Consider the following 17,949-nt stretch of genomic DNA (forward strand, 5'->3'; position numbering starts at 1 on the left):
CAAGTTTCATGCTTTTATGAAAAAGTGAACATATCACCTGGACTATTATGTAAAAGGCATTTATTCAATTAAAATATTACATTTTATTCTCTAACAAATCTGATGAGCAGTGTTATTTTAGTATTATTTATATACGGCAATGTTATAGCATTTTTTAAAATTTTCTAAATGTAATATTTACATTTTCATATAAAATATTTGTAAGCAGGTTATTGGGGCCTTTTTGTAAAATGTATACAAAACAAATAAAACGTTCAATCAGGATGATCCAGAATTGGTCTTCACCTCATTTCAAGCAGCCTGATCAGCAAAAATGAGAAATCCTGTGAAAAGACTGTCAGTCCAGAATGGATCAAAAAACAGTCCATTTTGTTCTGAATAAAAGATCTGAAGCCAGACCTGGTCTCCTTTTTGCAGTCTAAGTATTGTTGATCCTGAGGCCACGTCATAGTTTCCTGTGTTGGCGTCAAATGTTTTGATCTTGTACTGGCCATTGTGGACAAGCCCGATTGCCAGATGCTTGTTAGCCAACGTAATGTCATATGTGAAGTAATACACACCAGGAATCGCACAGTTAAACTTGCCACTGGTGACATTGTAATGGTTACCCTCGTTCACTAAAATCCGGTTAAAACGAATGGGCGTGCGTTCCTTGGGATAGCTCTTGGTTACCGCTACTGAGAAAGCGGATCGTGCCTCTACTCCACAGTCACAGCCTCCGGCAGCGCCCGTTTCCCCCACATCTCCCATCTCTCCTTTTATCCCAGGAACTCCAGACACACCAGGTGCCCCTCGCACCCCCTTAAGGCCCCGTGGCCCTGCCTTCCCAACAAGTCCTGTGCGTCCTTGTGGTCCATATTTTCCAGGGTTCCCAGGACGACCCTGTTCACCTGACATTTGAGAATAAAATTCACAAATGTCTTTAGTGTCTTTAAATTTGTATTTATTTATTTTGCAGACAGGTTTTATCATGTATTATGAAACAACTCACCCATTTTATTTTCATTGTTTGTCCAAATGTGATTTCATATAAAAATATTTTTAAAATGACAACATACTTTAATATTCAATAGAAATAACATATATTTTAATACTTTGAATGTTATTTTTCATTAATGGCGTTATAACCGCAACAGACATGTTCATATGCTTTACCTCTCTCTCCCCTCTCTCCCCTGTCACCATCCTTCCCATCCTGGCCATCAACACCTGGCATCCCCATCTTGCCTACGTTACCACTGGGACCTGCTGCACCTGGACTCCCTGGAGGACCCTGAGGGCCTGGCAAACTGCAGCTAAGCTGTGATGAATGGATAGTGAAGTTGCGTCCCTTCTTGGACGAGTCTGCAGTCAGCAAAGAGAAAAGAGACAGCAGGCAAACCGCCAGTAACTGATGCATGATGCAGCTGTGCCTGCAAACAGAGCAGATGGGGCCAGATTTTTGTTGTAGGGAATTTCCATGGATTTCCTGTATATACATATACAGAGTCATTCACAGAAATAAGCACCATAAATCACATTATATACAGTACATGCAGGTTGTGAATAATGCAGGTTATAACTTGACTTAGGCCTATTGGTGAACCGTTTTATTTAGGTAGTAAATGTAAGTAACAGACCACAGAACACAATTATACAACACATTTAAAGCATGCATTAGAAAAAAATCCTCACCAGAGAAATGAGTTTGGCGTTGCAATGCAAAGTAGAGAGTCCAGCAGCTCTTTTGGCAAAGTCAAAAATGGAGAATATAAACAAGATTGTGAATCGATTTGTATCTTACATGTCCTCCACACAACTTTGCAAGCATCCACCCAGTTTTTGCACTGACGTGCTCTGCCAGATAGCTCATCCATGATGTAATTGAACAAACTGGGGGTGGGGATTTATTTGAAAATTCAGTCAGACTGTTATACTGTAGTTCTGCAGCCCACAAATCAATTAAAAAAAACAGCTTTATATTATTATAATTTATGCATTTAGCAGACGCTCTTATCCAAAGCGAATTGCAGTGCATTCGGGTTATACATTTTTTACCAGCATATGTATTCCAGGAATTGAATTTACGACCTTTTGCACTGTTAATGCAATGCTCTACCACTGAGCCACAGGAACACTATTACTTTACAAAATTCCAGCCATGTGAAATGTGCTTGTTTACATTAAACACTCTCAACACTTCTGTGTATTTGTAATGATTTGGATTACATGTTGCTTAGAAAAAACCATAACAAAACCAAACATAGCCATTTTCAGGTTTAAATATGTTTAATGTCAACCACTGGTCAGATTATTTTAATTATGAGTCCATTTTAATACCTTGAACATATCTGACAATGGAACATATCTGTTCAATCAAAACAGATGATTCACCAAACATAACCCATTTGTAATTTATTGGGCATTTTATTATTAAAAGACTAATAAAACAATGTACCATCAAAAACCCCCCAAAACACATTACGAAAACATTGAGAAAATACAGCCGATTTATTTAAGATACTATAATCTACACAGATTTATACAAAGTGAAAAGATGTCAAAACTGATGGTTCTAACAGACTGTCATGTGTTAATAATATGGGGCGTTTCCCATTATTAGCTCAACAGTGGTCTTTTCGTAACCCCGATTCAACCATAACAGATTTTACAATAACTGAGACTATGACATCACTGTGGTTGGTGACAAAAGACATTTATTTTTTCATTCATTGCCCCAGGAAAGGGGCCATGGGGTCATCGGGTCGGCAACGTTTCATGCGGAAGGCTTCCATCTCCTCCTCTGTGGGTTCACGCACTTCCTTTAGGCTGTTGTACGACCTCTTCCTCTCGTCGAGCTGCATCATTTCAGCCACCTGCTTCAGCCTCTGCTCCTCCGCACTCAATGCCTGCACAAAAAGACATATTCTTTTCTTTTACAATAGGTTTTGTAGAGCACACATGCATCTGAATATGAAAATACGAGTGTGTGTGGCAGGAACAGCCCACCCACCTTCTTCAGCTTTTCCGTCTTTTTTGCTTCGTCATCCTCATCACTGCTGTCAGAATCTCTATGTTTCTTGCTCTTTTTCTTCTTTTTCTTGTCTTTCATTTTTTCCTGGTGCATCTGTGAATAAAAAACATATTAGTTTAATATAGTCATCTTCCTGCCATGTTCTTCTATTGGAATTATATCACAAAAGAAAGGCGGCTGTAAATGTACCTGTAAAAGTGTCTTTGGTTCTTTACTCGTTTGGGCCTCCTCTCCATCCTCTTCAAATGGAATACAAGAATTACTCTGAAAAAAGAAGCAGAATTTTTAAATATATAAATGATAATAAAAAATATTATGCATTTAATAAAATAAAAAAAATTAATAATATAAAATAAATGCTTTGATACATAATTTAAAAAAATCTGATTTTTGCTGCCTGTATTACTAAGTCATGCATAACATTATTTGCCAGTGCAATGGATACATTTGATACGCACCACTACTTTCTTGCCAGCTTCTCCTGTACAGTAACTTTGCTTCACCATCGAGTGGCAGCATTTGTAACCCCAATGGCCATCTTTCCAATACGATCCCCAGATACACTGCAAAACCAAAGGAAATATTTAACATTCACAGAACAAAATCTATCATTATTATGCAACTTGTCCAGTTATGTAACACTTCCATTAGTGCCAGCAAACTTACCGTGTGGTTATTAATGAGCACATCCTCCTCATATTTGGAACAGGCCACAGCCTTCTCCTGTCCTTTCAACACAGCCCCGTGACGAGAATACTCCACATACTCCTCTGTCTGAGCCAGCAGAAGCTCTCGTGGAGGGGCGTCCAAGTGTTCCTGCCCACCATACTGCAGAGAGGTGCGACATGAAGCCATCAGTACACCGAGCAGTGGATGAAGGAAATTTTGCTGTGTGCAAAAAAAAAAAGAAAAAAAAGGGGATTCTAAACTGTACCTTTTCCAAAATACTCTCTTTCTGTTTCTCTTTGAATTCATCCTTTTTGACTCTGTAGGACTGATGGAGAAGCTGCAGCTTGGTGGGATCTGCCTGGAGGTGAACTTCAGATCCCTTCTCATAGGCTTCCCAAGCAAAGACTGCAGAGGAGACGCACAAAACAATGTTAGACCAACAGGAACTGAGAGTCTGGAGCCCACATTTAACATCAGGTAGAGAGGAATTTATGTATGAGTTGACAAAGAGTACTCACGCTGTGTCTGGGCCATGGAAATGGTGTCTCCAGAGTAGCGCACAAAGTTGTCTCCAGCGTAGCCCACCCTGCCAAACCAAACACATGCTTTTGAGGACAGGCAGAGACAACTACAGAAATAGACACTCAAAGACTGTGCGATTCTGTGTGATGTATTTTTTCAGCTTCCTTGAAATTTAGTAAGCTGAACAACATCAGCTTTCTTGGAATTTAGCAGGCTTTGTTCATCTAAAGCAATTTACAATCCAATACTTAATTAGATCAACGTATGCCTTGCTTAGTGGTGAACAATGTGTGTTGTAACCCCTACTTAGTACACAATCTGCAAGCTTTCTGTAAGAAGCCTGTAACTTCCCCAATATTTCCCTTGATTGCATGCACAGAAAATGAGAAATGCACCTACTCGTCTGGATTCATTCCAGTGTTGGAGTATGGGTTCTCCCTCATAGCTCGAGTTTTGGGATCATAGTAGGCTGAATTTGGATCCAGATTTCTGAGATACTGTAAAATAAGTTGGGAAAAACATGATACAGCAGACTGTGGTAAAAATATTAATGTGTAATCTTATGCTACTACAAATCCTGATGATAAGACCATATTAGTCTTTTTTCACGCAGCTGCCAATAAATAAATGAATAAATAAAACTGCACATATTTCTAGAAAAACAAGTAGTGTCATGCCTTTAATTAACATTCATTGGTTTGCAAAAGTTCAAGTTATTTTTACCTTAGCGATGTCCTCCCGGATTCTCAGGTTTCTAACTGTGATTCGTCTCTTGGAATCAAAGTTTTGTCCAGGCATGTCAAAGTCATCAACATATTTGTCATCATCCTCATCTTCACTGCTGTGGTCCTAGAGAGGGTGAGGAAAAAAGTTTAATTGACTGAGTGAAGTGGCTTTATGATTTGAGTTTTATTTTATAGTCTACAAAGTGCATAAAGATTAATCTGAATATGACATTTACCTGTGCTGCATCATCGACAAGATGCCTCCTTGAATTCTAGATATAAGACATACTGTTTAGTTACACAAAGGTAGTAAATAAAATGTTGTGACAAACATATAATAACATTTTCAGAAATCACATAGCTATAAGAGGAATGTAGAAAAATACCCAGAATTTTTTTTTTTATTATTTGAATACTTACAGCTTGATCCATTAATTTACCAGAAGCTAACTCCTCCTGGAGTTTCTGAGCTTTGAGAGTACGCTTAGCCTGTTACAAAAATATATTTAAATTAGACATGCTTTACCTATACAGTAAAAGATCCTTCCAATAAAATGTATGACAATGATCACATGACAAAAGTTCTCTTTGCTGAGAATAGCCTAGCTGTATAATAAAATAAACATAAATATCCAACAACATGACTTACCAGATCAACTTTTGCATATTCCTCTACAATGCGCGTGTGCTCATCAGGATCATAGCCATTCCAGCGATCTCTCTTTCCATCATAATCCATTGAGAGCTGAATCTGTTGGTGCTCATCTGGTGCTAAGCCTGTGCCAGAAAACTTTGCTCCAACTTTTCTGGGTCTCTATATGAAAGACATTTTTTGCACAAATTGTAATCAAAAATGAAAATGCAGTTTTTATTTCTAACATCAATAACGATCAAAAGTTTGGGGTCGGTAAGATTTTTTAATGTTTCTAAAAGAAGTTTCTTATGCTAATCATAGCTGATTTCTTTACATACACAGTAATATTGTGTTTTTTTTTTTTTTTTTACAATTTAAATAACGTTTAAAGTTTTCTATTTTAAAGTATTTTTAAATTGTAATGTATTCCTGTGATGGCAAAGCTGAATTTTCAGCAGCCATTACTCCAGTCTTCAGTGTAGGGCTGTGCAAAAAAAATCAATTTTCATGCGCATCTCGTTAGTAAAGCCGTAAATAGTAAAAGCATTTACTACACAGAGCCGTAGTTCACTGAAAAGCTACACAAATCCGCGTTCAAAATCGGCAATGAACCGCATTCGATTTTTTGCACAGCCCTACTTCAGTGTCACACGATCCTTGAGAAATCGTTCTAATATGATGATTTGCTGCTCAAGAAACATTTCTTATTATTATCAATGCTGATATATTTTTTGTAGATTCTTTGATGAATAAAAAGTGCAAAAGAACTGCATTTATTTGAAACATTATTAATGACTTTACCGTCACTTTTGATCAATATAATGCATCCGTGCTGAATAAAAGTATTAATTTCTTTTAAATATATCTTACTGAGCCCAAACTTTTGAACAGTAGTATATACTGCACAGTATTAAATAGAAATAGTATTCCATTCTGAACACAGAATATTACCAACATGCAATAACACCATCACAACACATTTTATGAACTATTTACCTCCATACAGTCTTTCTTCTTATGTGTCATGGCACCACAGTTTTCACATGCTCCTTTTCTGTATTTTGTGCTGACTGTTTTCTAGTTGACAAGGAGGCAATGAGAAAGGGTTTAGACACTAAACCACTTTTTATAACTTATGACTATTTGGGAAGAGGGAGTGCTTACTTCTTGGACACCTCTTTTGTACCAATCTCCGATGGGTGTAAATTGTTTCTCTGTCTCCGTCTGGGGTCTCTGGTGCTTGAGGGTGGGTCTCTTTGATGGGTCGATGTACCAAGGGACAGATGAGATGTACTGGGGAATATGAGGGTTGATATCCCTGGTAACAAAATATTACGGCCAGGGGAATCGTTACAGCATGTATGATAAAAACAAAATCACTTTAATTACAGTCATTATATGTATGGATGAACAGTTCAGTGCACCCTGCTCATGTGGTATGTTCATCTGCTCAACATACTTTCCCTCCTCGTCAACTTCAGCTGGAGCATTTCCTAATTTTCTCTGTTCTTCCAGCTCTTTTTTCTTCCTCCAGTCTTCTCGGGTCATTTTCTTCGGCTCTTCGAGATCTACGATCCCCTCCGACACTTTAACGTTATCCTCCTTCGACATGATCTTCAGCTACACCTACATACAAAGAGATCGCGATCGGAGATTCAAGACATCAATGCGGAATAAATCATTCGGAATATGAATAAAAAAAAGATCAAAATCTGCTGACGGAGTAAAGAGATGCATAATTAACACAATATCTTATGTATTATTTACAGCAACTTTTGTATTTGACGTTGATTTAACTTGAAAAGTGATATCCAGTATCGCTGATACGTCAGGTTTTAAGTCAATAAGCTATTAATTTACCTGCTGTTTGGTGAAATTCAAAAAACGATGATAAATATTTTACTCCTTGATCCGTCGGCTGCTCGCGAGTTGTTTACAAGCGTGTTACAAGCGCACTTCCGGGGGGCGACTTCCGGGTGACGTCTTTTTCGCTGCGACGTGCTGCATGTATTTTCCTGTCTGAGAGACGCCCTCAGCTGGAACAAAGAGCTTACTCTTTGGCTGGACTGAAGTATTACTGTGGTCAAGACTGGAAACTTACAGCCGGACCCTCACACCTCTAATGAACTGAGCAGTGGGTGTTGTTTCAGAAACCTGTTTGAGGAAGTTTAACATTTTCACATGGTACTATATATTCTTCAAAATTACAAAGGGTATAAAAAGTATTTGCGTTTCTCCTCCATGGATGAGAAGAGCCTATATTACCCAATTACACTTTCCTTTAGATTTTGTTCTTTAGCTTGAAAGGATTGAGCAGATCAGTGATTTAGCACATACTTTTATCCAAAGCGAAATACAAATGTGGAAATCACAATGGGTATGGGTACAGATAAACAACAAGTCACACTGAAAAAAAACCCCAACCTACAAAATAATGTAGAACATTGCCACATTGTTTGGTAGATTTGAGGTCATTTCTTTGGGTTGAGAGTGAGTTAAAATTACAACAAGAAGCTCAGAAACATGTTTGTACATACACACACTCAAATAGTACATTTGTTTCATGAATTTAAATGAATATAATGGTGTACCATAATGCTTAATATTATGCACAGTATTTTAACACATTATGTTTCTTGTGAATAATGGAGAATCAGCAAGGCTGTGAACTCATCAGGACAATCCAGAGATGGCACTTTGTTAACTCAATACTAAACTCTCCCACCCTTCTAAAAATAACCCTAGTGCAGTAACTGAAACTCTGTTGGACAGAGATAGGAATTTGTGAGCTCTCAACTAATAGATCAATGATAGTGGTTTTCTGAGCTGTTGCTCACATGTGATGGCAGAAATACAGACACCCTGCTAATAATGACAAAATTCAATACAGTTAGATAGTTTTCGGACATTTAAATCATTAATTTTGTCATATTTTCCTGTTAGGCTGTCATATATTAAGTGTGATGGTTTATGCAGACTCATTACATGTGTGTGTAACATGTTATGGAAAACATCCATGTTTCCCTGTTAGACAGTTAGCATTCTTAATTCAATGCTTGCATATTGATCACTAAATGATGACTCATTGAAAACAAGCAAAACAAAGGGACAGTTGCTGTGCAGTGCTAACACTGAATTCTTATCAGTTTCCTCCATTTGTAGCTTCAGTAATGTTTTCTTTTTCTCTGTAAGTTGTTGCTTGGTGCTTAGAGAGCCTCGTGGCCGCCGGTGAGTTTGTAGAAGAGCTCCTCGTTGAGTGTGTCGCTTTGCTGTCGGGAGCGTGTGGACATGAAGATGTATCCTCCGATGTACTCGTGCACAACCTTACAGTCTGCGTTCACGCAGCTGAGTGCTACGTTAATGTTTCCGTCGAATTCAATCGCCACCTAGGATAGAGACAGGTGTTGATGATATGAATGACTGAATTTCTAAGTGAAACTAGTGTATTACACAAGATGTGTCATAGGTCATAGCACATACACTACCATTCAAAATTTAAAGGCGGTAGGTAAGATGTTTCTCACCAAGGCTGCATTTATTTGATCAAAAATACAGTAAAAACTATTTTATGAAATATTATTACAATTTATAATTACTGTCTTTTCAGCAGCCATTCCAGTCTTCATTGTCACATGATCCATCAGAAATCATCCTAATATGATGATTTGGTGCTCAAGAAACATTTCTTCTAATTATCAATTATCAAACAGTTGTGCTGCTTAATATTTGTTGAGTGTGTTTTTACTGACCCAAACTTTTGAACAGTAAGTCAGGGACAAATTGCGTAGGGCAAGAATGAAGGCTCATACATTTAAATGAAATGTATCGCACTATTATTATAATTTGTATCATACTTTTATTGAAACCTACCTGTCGTATGTCCCAATTAACATTCCACTGTCTCATATTATTATAACGCCAAGTCTTCACCACATCTCCGATTCCCAGGTCTATACGGATCAGACGGTTGTTAGCAATGCCCAGAACTTCGTCCTTACGACTGCCCTTAAACCTAAGAAAAGATTGTACTGTGAAGCTGAATCACAGACTATTATAAAATAAATGTTTTGTGTTACCACATACTATAGCATACCTGCTGTTTCTTAAACACTCATACAAGTGCATGCAAGGTTGTTTAAAAGGTACATAATGAGCTGACCATGTTTTTGTGACTCTAAGGTTAGTCTATTCACCTGACCATGAAGTAGGAAATTCCAAAATCAGGCAGAGCTTGCCAGATCTGCAGGAACTTCAAGATGGCAGATGTCAAAGAGAGCTGGGCGACATTCTGATAGGCCTCCAGGATACGAGGGGTTAACTGAAAAGAACAAGAAGAGGTGAAGGCTACACAAACACTGAATAGATGAAGTGAAACAAACATTGCCGTACAACATGAAATAACTCGCAAGTTTCATGGTCACTCTACCTGTTTGGGCTTGTATTTCTTCTGGTATCTCGGTGAGACGAGGCTGTGTGTGTTGATGCTGTCGTCAGTTTGTGCAGCGGGAGCTGCAGAGTTGGAACGCTGCATTGAAAGGAACGTCTGGATGTTCTTTACTTCACTCTGATACGAGATGTCCAATAACGTCAGGCCTTTGGATGCCAGTTTACAGGCGGCCATCCACTGAGAATACTGCTTCTCCTGATTAAGTGAGGCAGGTGGGAACAAAAAATTATATAAAAAAATTAATACAATTTGTTTTTAATCTTTAATCTTAATTTTAAATCTAATTTTTAAATCTTAAAAAGTTTAGGGTCAGATTTTTTTTTTCTTTAAAGAAATTAATACTTTTATTCAACCAAGATGCATTTACATTGATCAACAGTTACATTAAATACTTTTACATTGTAACAAAAATGTCTATATCAAATAATTCTGGTCTTTTGGACTGTCTGTTTTTCAAGGAATACTAAAAATGTATCATGGTTTCCACATAAAATATTAAGCATCACAATATTTTTAATACTAAAAAGCAGCAAATCAACATTTTAGAATGATTTCTGAAAGATCATGTGACACTGAAGACTTTATATTTGCTTAAAATTCTGATTTTCTATAACAGGAATAAATTATATTTCAAAATATATTCAAATATAGGTCCAACTTTATATTAAGTGGCCTTAACTACTACGTACTAACATCAAAAGATAAGCACAATGTACTTATTGTGTTCATATTGTATTGCAAAACACATTTGCTGCTACTGAGGTGGGATACGGGTAAGGTTAGGGACAGGTTTGGTGGTATGGATAGGTTTATGGGTAGGTTAAGGTGTAAGGGATGGGTCAACAATGTAATTAGAAATGTAATTACAGAAATTATTACAGATGTAATTACATGCAGGTATTTTTAAAATATAAGTACAATGTAAAACCATGCATGTACACAATAAGTGCATTGTACCAAATGATTAATTTAAATGTAAGTACATAGTAGTTAAGGCCACTTAATATAAAAAGTGGGACCAAAATATAAAACAATTATTTCAAATTGTAATAACATTTCACAGTATTACAGTTTTTGCTGTTTTTTTTATCAAATAAATGCAGCCTTGATGATTTTTCATTTACAAATGAATGTAATCGACAATTACATACATTTTCACATCGCAAGTAGATTTCATTCATGCCTTCTGGTGCAGGAATGAGGAGTTTGATACAGAACTTCTGGCCTGCTACATTGACATCAGGGGCAACCTCACATCCTAAAGAGAAGCAGATGTGTTTCAGATAACATGGCCTCATTACACTGTGTGTCTACTTTGGCTTCAGCCTTGACTGAGGTGTGAAAACATATTCACATATTGTACAAGCACAGTGTGGGAAGCTGCATGCAGAAATGACTCATTGACGGTGAAGCATACATAATGCATTGACCTTAATTTATTAAAGGAACAAAGCAAAATCTTCTTTCTTTTCATAAGACTTAAGGCCAGGGGATTTATCTACTGTACCAATTAGATTTTATTATTAAAGTTTTACTTATCCAACTTAGTTTTTGTTATCTTTTTCTACTGCAGTATGTTCAGTTCACTCAATCACTTTCATCTGTCTCTCTCTCGTGTAGCAAAAAAAAAAAAAAGACCTTTCAGGTTCAGTTGTTGAATGGGCTCTCCATAGCAGTCCTCTTTGCTTTTATAATAGGAGATCGATGTGTCCTGAAATTTGCACCAGTATTGCTTGTAACCCTTGAGAGTTAGTCTCTTAGGCCTGCAGGGTGGAAAATTATCAAATATCAAATGATTATGCACTTTATTTTTTTTCGAGGTTGTTAAAGGGGTCATATGATGTTGCTAAAAAGAACATTATTTTGTGTATTTGGTGTAATGAAATGTGTTTTTGTGGTTTAAGGTTAAAAAAACACATTATTTTCCACATACTGTACATTATTGTTTCAGTTTTCCTATGTGGTACTGAATAAGAGAGTGAGAAAGAGAGGTAAATGCCTTTGTGTTTATTCCTTTAATGCTAGTTTGACTAATCTGATTGATAGTTTCCACGGAAGTATTATTTGTTAGGTTTTCTCTGTTAGGTTTTCTACCTGCAGGGCTCCAAACAGCATCATTTCCTCTTCTGTGCAGTCTATGTCCTCCAAAAGTATAGCCCAGCGAGCTTGTTCATACAACTGCGTCAAACGCACTGCATCATACTACAACAAAGAGAGAATCTCTTTCTTGACTCTTAGAAAACTTTGTCCTTTGTCCACACATGTCCTAACCAAACACCCCTACCTTGGGATCCATATCATGGAAAGTGTAGTATTTGAAACGAAGCCATAGTTTGTCATTCTCTTGTATTCCCTGCTGCATTAGTGAACGAGATGAATCCAGCCACCTCCAGGGAACAGAAGAGCATTTATATTAAGGATGAAATGTGGATTAATATTTTTTAAAGTCTGTGTTTGTTTCTCTGTTGCACCTGGTGTGAATATGTGTTTTGTCCACCACACTGGCTGGCCGGTAGAGTTTAGCGATGGCTTCAGGGGCAGGTGAGGGCAAGCCGACAGACAGCATTTTATACACAGCCTCAGTCTTCGGAGAGTCAGCAAAATGAGCCGGCATGCCATTGTACAGAGCTTGAACAGAGCCTACGTCCAGATAAAATCCACTTTAAACTAAAATACTGTGACCAAAATGATAACTGCATGTTATTATTATTAAATTGAGGCCTATGCCATTCCAGTTTGGGGTCAGTAAGTATTTTTTTAATACTTTTATTCAGCGAGGACACATTAAACTGATCATAAGTGACAGTAAAGACATGTATAATGTTACAAAATAGTTATATTTCAAATAAATGATGTTCTTTTAAACTTCCTATTCATCAAAAGAATACTCAAAAATGTATCACAGTTTCCTCAAAAATATTAAGCAGCACAACAGTTTTCATCATTGGTAATAATAAATGTTTCCTGAGCAGCAAATCAGCATATTAGAATGATTTCTGAAGGATCCTGTGACACTGAAGACTGAAGGAGTAATTGCTGCTGAAAATTCGCTACTCTACACTGCTCAACTCCCATTTGAATCGTCAGTGGCAAATTCTTTAAATGTAAAAAACATCAGAACAGCCGGCATTGTAGTCTACTCTACCAGGATCAGGAAACAGTCCTCCATTAAATGTACTGCACACATCTGAATATTTGGGTTGAACTGTTCTGGAACAGTGTTGTAAATACAACTTAACCACTGATTTCTAGTCAGAAGGCCAAACAAAGTAGTTTCACTTTCACAACGAAACAGTGTCACAAACGGCGGGCTAGAGTGAGCGGAGGCGGGCGGGCTTGCGGCAACCACATGTGACGACCCCGGGCTGGACTCCGCTTCGTCCAGAGTAATTGCTGCTGAAAATTCAGCTTTGAAATCAAAGGAATAAACTACATTTTAAAATGTATTAAACAGTTATTTTAAATTGTAATAATATTTCATAGTAGTACTGTTTTACTGTATTTTAAATAAAAAAATAGTTTTGATCAAGTCGATGCAGCCTTAATGAGCATACAATCTTGCTGACTCCAGTGACTCCTTGCTGAACAGCAGTGTATTAAAAGCTTCTTTAATGTGTTATTTTGTGCACCTGCGGTTAGAGGAACATCTGTGAGATCATACAGCTCTTCTGAGGAATCTTTGTCTTTCTTTTTCTTTTTCTCCTCAACAGGACGGAGCAAGGAGAGCTCCTCTGGGTGACGTAAATCTGAAAGCAAGATAGATTCGTTTTTGGAAATGGTAAGCTGAAACTTAGTAACAGATTGCTTATAGAGGGGGTGTTGGATCCAAGCTTGATCCTTCACTTACTGAGAACCCTGCAGATGCCCATGACCGTGTAATTTAAATCGCGTCATATGACCCCTTTAATAAAACAAAGATTTTTGGAGTATATTTTACAAGAAAATACTATTTTCATTTTTCGACTTAAAATGTTCACATTTTATCCAAACGGTTTCAAACTTGTTTCTTTGTAATTGTTTCTGAAATGTACTTGCGATTTATGAGTGAAAACTGTTTCTACCCCCAAATTTTTATTTTTTTTCAGTGGATTTGGCCAAAGGAAAGAACCTTACCGAAAAATTTTCAAGTAGTCATTCAGCTCTGGAGCAGTCATGCTTTCCTGTGAAAGTAAATCAGATTTTTACTGATAGTACCTCTGAATCTGTTTCTGCATCTCTGCAATTCAATCTCCATGTCCCCTTTTTTGCTGTTCTGTTAATACAGAGGAATATGTCTCTCACCAGCATGTCTGTGCTGTTGCTATCTCCCACCATCTTGACCTCCAGGGATTTTAGGGCAGACTCCAAGTCATCCATCCCTTGACAGGAAGAGACCATGTCCTGAGACAAGGACAGTTTTCCTATGTGGTACTGAATAAGAGAGTGAGAAAGAGAGGTAAATGCCTTTGTGTTTATTCCTTTAATGCTAGTTTGACTAATCTGATTGATAGTTTCCACGGAAGTATTATTTGTTAGGTTTTCTCTGTTAGGTTTTCTACCTGCAGGGCTCCAAACAGCATCATTTCCTCTTCTGTGCAGTCTATGTCCTCCAAAAGTATAGCCCAAAGATTCGTTTTGGAAATGGAAACATGAAACTTAGTAACAGATTGCTTATAGAGGGGGTGTTGGATTCAATCTTGATCCTTCACTTACTGAGAACCCTGCAGATGCCCATGACCGTGCGAAATGCAGAACTGGAGAAACAGGCTCGCATTTTCAGGGTAGCCCCGTTCGGCAAGCCCAGTCGCAGAGGCTTGTGCTGTGGGGTGAAGACGAGGCGAGCGTCTGCGTGGACCCCGCATTTATCCAGTGTCCAGCCGGTCCTCAGCAACCACTGCTGCTTCTGCTCCCACCACAGAGCATGATCGGACCAGTCCTTCTTCAGATCTAGAAATAAAACACAGGAACATTTCACAGGGTGAATAAAGATTTAGGAACCATACTTAATTCTAAACACAGTTTTTACAAATATGGGAAAATTTGTTGTGCTGTTGACAATATGCTATCATTCAAAAGTTTGGGGTAGGTAAGGTTTTTTAATGTTTTTAAAAGAAGTCACTCATGCCCACCAAGACTGCATTTATTAGATCAAAAATGCAGAAAGAACACGAAACTGGAAAAAGTTCCACAAACTTTTTAATGGTAGTACATGTAAATCTTATGTGTGTCATATTGCTGTTATAGTATTAGTTCCAACAAAAAAATGGAATGCATCTTTTTATTAGCCAGTATAATAGCATCTTGAGCATAACTCACTGGTCTGCTCAACTAATTTGAGAATAACTCCACCAATGTGCAGGTCAGAGGTCACACTGATTTGGAGGGGTGGGGCATCAGGACCAAGATCCTCCACTGTGACTGTAAGGTCCCACGCTGCCATTCTGCTGCCGAGAGATCCCAAAAATATGGAAACAATGAGGTTTGATCAAACATAAGCTGTTCTGTACACTACTGAAATCAAATGATCCTGATGACCAAACTTTAAAAGGAACGATGAGCAGCTGTATATCACATGTTTAACATGATCATACTGAAGGTAATGGTGGTGACACATCACCAGCTCAGTGTGATCATGCTGACTTGCTCCTAGTTAAGTTCACTGAGGCTGATACTTCCCGTTTATATGAATCACATGGAACCACATTTCCTCTTTTGGTCAAGCATCTAATCCATCAGGGCATGTAATGGAGTGTGTTGGTTTATATGTATTGGTCGTGTGGGTGTGTGTGTGATAATTCTGAATATAGCTAACTGAAACTGAAACCTGAAACCCAAACTCAAGAAACATCATACAATATTACTGAACAACTCAACTTCATGACTTTTTAAACTGTAACATAAATGTAATTTAAACGCCACAATAATGTAAGTTTATGTAGACACAACACGGCAAAATAGGGCAATGTGTAGCTAATAAACACCTTTAGATAATATACAGTTTATATAAATAAAATGCTTTAGATGTAATTTAACCAACTTAATATTGAATTATATTGTAAATATCTATTCTAAATGATCACCTGTTTGTTCATGATCTGAAAAAAGTGACTACAGAAATATCTCACTGTTACTGTTTTTAAATGACTCACTGTTAATAGCTCAAAATATAAGTCAAATAATTATAATTTTGTTACCTTTTGCTGATGATGGTGTCTCCCTCTTGTGCGGTCAATTAAATGCTGGTAGGTCTCTTTTTGAGATACACAGACAAACACACACTCATATGGACAAGACCCCTCTGCTGCTTAAAATCAGTTGTGGTTTTTCATGGTATGTCAGAGCTGACTAAATAGGGTGTTCCTCTTTTGTCAGCTTCCGGTGTAACGGAACTGTGTTGTTTTCACACTAAATGCTCTCTTACACAAGGCAACAAAAACTCAGGCACTTAGAATCATGATAGTTATAAATACTGCAGAGACAACTGAGTGTATAGGAATTATGTATTGTTATTTTTCACAGTGTAAAATGGTGCTATGCTCAAATTATTGATTTTATCACTTGAAATAATATGAAAGAGAGGCTTCTGTAGAGTGTTTATTTAGCCAACATCGCACAAAAGAAGAAGAAGAAAAAAAAGATATAAACGGGTTAAAAAAAAATCACATTTCAGTGCAATTTTATCTTCATCTAACTGAGTAAATATTTGTACATTAAAAAAAACTTTACCTGTCCAAGAACTCGCAATTATTGTGCTACTTTTCTGTTTTGTATTTGTTTTATAAATAAATTGATTTAAAAAAATGATATACTGCCAGTCAAAAATTTGAAATAATTAACATTTTTTAATGTTTTTGAAAGAAGTCTCTTATTCTCACCAAGGATGCATTTATGAAAAATACAGTAAAAACAGAAATATTCTAAAATATTATTACAGTTTTAAAGTATTTTTTTCTATTATAATATATTTTAAAATGTAATTGACTCCTGTGATAGTAAAGCTGAATTTTCAGCAGCCTTTACTCCAGTCTTCAGTGTCAGGATACTACTACCAATAAATAATGGTTAAGAAACTAAAAATAGTGACCAGCACCTAAATTCGTATAAAGTTTAATCCAAAATCAGGACGTTGATAAAACTTTATGTCAATTGTATAAGTCAAACCAAAATGATTAGTAACAAGACAGCTTGACTCAAATATCGCGCTTACACCGTTTTGCCGCTAGATGTCAGTAAAGGATGAATGATGTTGATCCGGGACAGTCCAAATAACGAGAAGCGCTTGCGATTGAATTCATGGACCCCTACATATTGGTATAGTCCCATTTGCTTTCATTGAATCAGTCAAGACAGTCGAGTTTCAATTTCACTATTGTTATTTAAAGCTATAAAACTGCTTATTACAACTAACTCCAAATCGAAACAAGGATCAAATCAAGGCGCAGACGGGAGACATTCGGGCTTTAAACTTTATATTTGCCACAGCTGTCGAGACAGACCACACTATGGCGTTTCAGATGTCAAAACTTGCTGCTCGTGTTTCGCTCTCCAAAAGCGTTGGGTTCATTTCCAGCGCTGGAAACAGATGTCCGAGTCATCTCAGTTTCATCAGCAGACTTGCACATCGCTCCTTTCATGCTCTCTGCGGCGCGGGCAGAGGGTCTGCGAGTATCAAAGTGCTGCCCTCCCCGGGGGTCTTACGTAAAGCAGACAGGTGGGAGAAGGTTTCCACGGCCTCAAAGTCCCTTCACAGGCAGAGTGGAGGGGCTGTTAAGCCGCGCCGCTTCACCAGGGTTGTTATAGGCGCCGTGGGGGTCTCTGCTGCGGTGCTGGCCTCTCTGAGCACGAGCGCGCTGCACGCCCTGCCCCTGAACCTGGATTCTGAGAGCAGTGACTGGAAAGAGGCGAAGAGTGAGTCCCTCCCTAGAGAGTGTACAGATGTCAGAACCGCTGTCCAACACAC

General features: G+C 37.7%; 4 protein-coding genes across 8 annotated transcripts in view; 1 reads left to right on the forward strand and 3 right to left on the reverse strand.

Annotated features, from left to right (window-relative positions):
• Positions 1-194: 194 nt before the first annotated feature.
• LOC107601478 (complement C1q tumor necrosis factor-related protein 2-like) lies at positions 195-1,784 on the reverse strand. 2 transcript variants are annotated; one of them, XM_016293660.1, is made up of 3 exons: positions 1,675-1,784; positions 1,156-1,412; positions 195-890 (listed from the first exon to the last, which is right to left on the reverse strand). In XM_016293660.1, exons 2-3 carry the CDS (start codon positions 1,397-1,399, stop codon positions 292-294), a joined length of 843 nt encoding a protein of 280 aa, XP_016149146.1. In that variant the 5' UTR covers positions 1,400-1,412; positions 1,675-1,784; the 3' UTR covers positions 195-291. The 2 variants fall into 2 exon arrangements, with proteins under 2 accessions (XP_016149146.1, XP_016149145.1); XM_016293659.1 differs by having other exon boundaries at positions 1,156-1,468.
• An 890-nt stretch (positions 1,785-2,674) lies between these two features.
• LOC107601502 (pre-mRNA-splicing factor SLU7-like) lies at positions 2,675-7,564 on the reverse strand. 3 transcript variants are annotated; one of them, XM_016293716.1, is made up of 16 exons: positions 7,469-7,564; positions 7,023-7,189; positions 6,728-6,881; positions 6,560-6,640; positions 5,579-5,743; positions 5,350-5,418; positions 5,166-5,201; positions 4,928-5,053; positions 4,604-4,701; positions 4,201-4,268; positions 3,948-4,087; positions 3,680-3,841; positions 3,472-3,576; positions 3,203-3,277; positions 2,993-3,106; positions 2,675-2,888 (listed from the first exon to the last, which is right to left on the reverse strand). In XM_016293716.1, the coding sequence occupies exons 2-16, from the start codon at positions 7,172-7,174 to the stop codon at positions 2,709-2,711; spliced, it is 1,725 nt and encodes a 574-aa protein (XP_016149202.1). In that variant the 5' UTR covers positions 7,175-7,189; positions 7,469-7,564; the 3' UTR covers positions 2,675-2,708. The 3 variants fall into 3 exon arrangements, with proteins under 3 accessions (XP_016149202.1, XP_016149201.1, XP_016149203.1); XM_016293715.1 differs by having other exon boundaries at positions 7,424-7,564; XM_016293717.1 differs by lacking the exon at positions 7,469-7,564 and adding an exon at positions 7,361-7,376.
• A 215-nt stretch (positions 7,565-7,779) lies between these two features.
• On the reverse strand, positions 7,780-16,294 carry LOC107601448 (fermitin family homolog 3-like). The gene is made up of 14 exons (XM_016293631.1): positions 16,184-16,294; positions 15,306-15,433; positions 14,703-14,936; positions 13,640-13,756; positions 12,482-12,650; positions 12,295-12,397; positions 12,105-12,212; positions 11,966-11,976; positions 11,649-11,773; positions 11,162-11,268; positions 9,990-10,205; positions 9,757-9,881; positions 9,434-9,575; positions 7,780-8,949 (listed from the first exon to the last, which is right to left on the reverse strand). The coding sequence occupies exons 2-14, from the start codon at positions 15,427-15,429 to the stop codon at positions 8,770-8,772; spliced, it is 1,761 nt and encodes a 586-aa protein (XP_016149117.1). The 5' UTR covers positions 15,430-15,433; positions 16,184-16,294; the 3' UTR covers positions 7,780-8,769.
• Positions 16,295-17,218: 924 nt separating this feature from the next.
• Positions 17,219-17,949, forward strand: part of LOC107601505 (O-acetyl-ADP-ribose deacetylase MACROD1-like) — a 54,524-nt gene continuing 53,793 nt past the window's right edge. The window contains exon 1 of one of the 2 annotated variants that reach the window (XM_016293723.1): positions 17,219-17,897. In XM_016293723.1, the coding sequence (XP_016149209.1) occupies positions 17,492-17,897 (406 nt within the window). In that variant the 5' untranslated portion in view covers positions 17,219-17,491. The remainder of the gene's footprint in view (positions 17,898-17,949) is intronic. The other variant, XM_016293722.1, reaches the window with a different exon arrangement.

The sequence above is a fragment of the Sinocyclocheilus grahami genome, unplaced genomic scaffold, assembly GCF_001515645.1.
Source record: "Sinocyclocheilus grahami isolate Dianchi unplaced genomic scaffold, SAMN03320097.WGS_v1.1 scaffold306.1, whole genome shotgun sequence".
Lineage (NCBI taxonomy): Eukaryota > Metazoa > Chordata > Actinopteri > Cypriniformes > Cyprinidae > Sinocyclocheilus > Sinocyclocheilus grahami.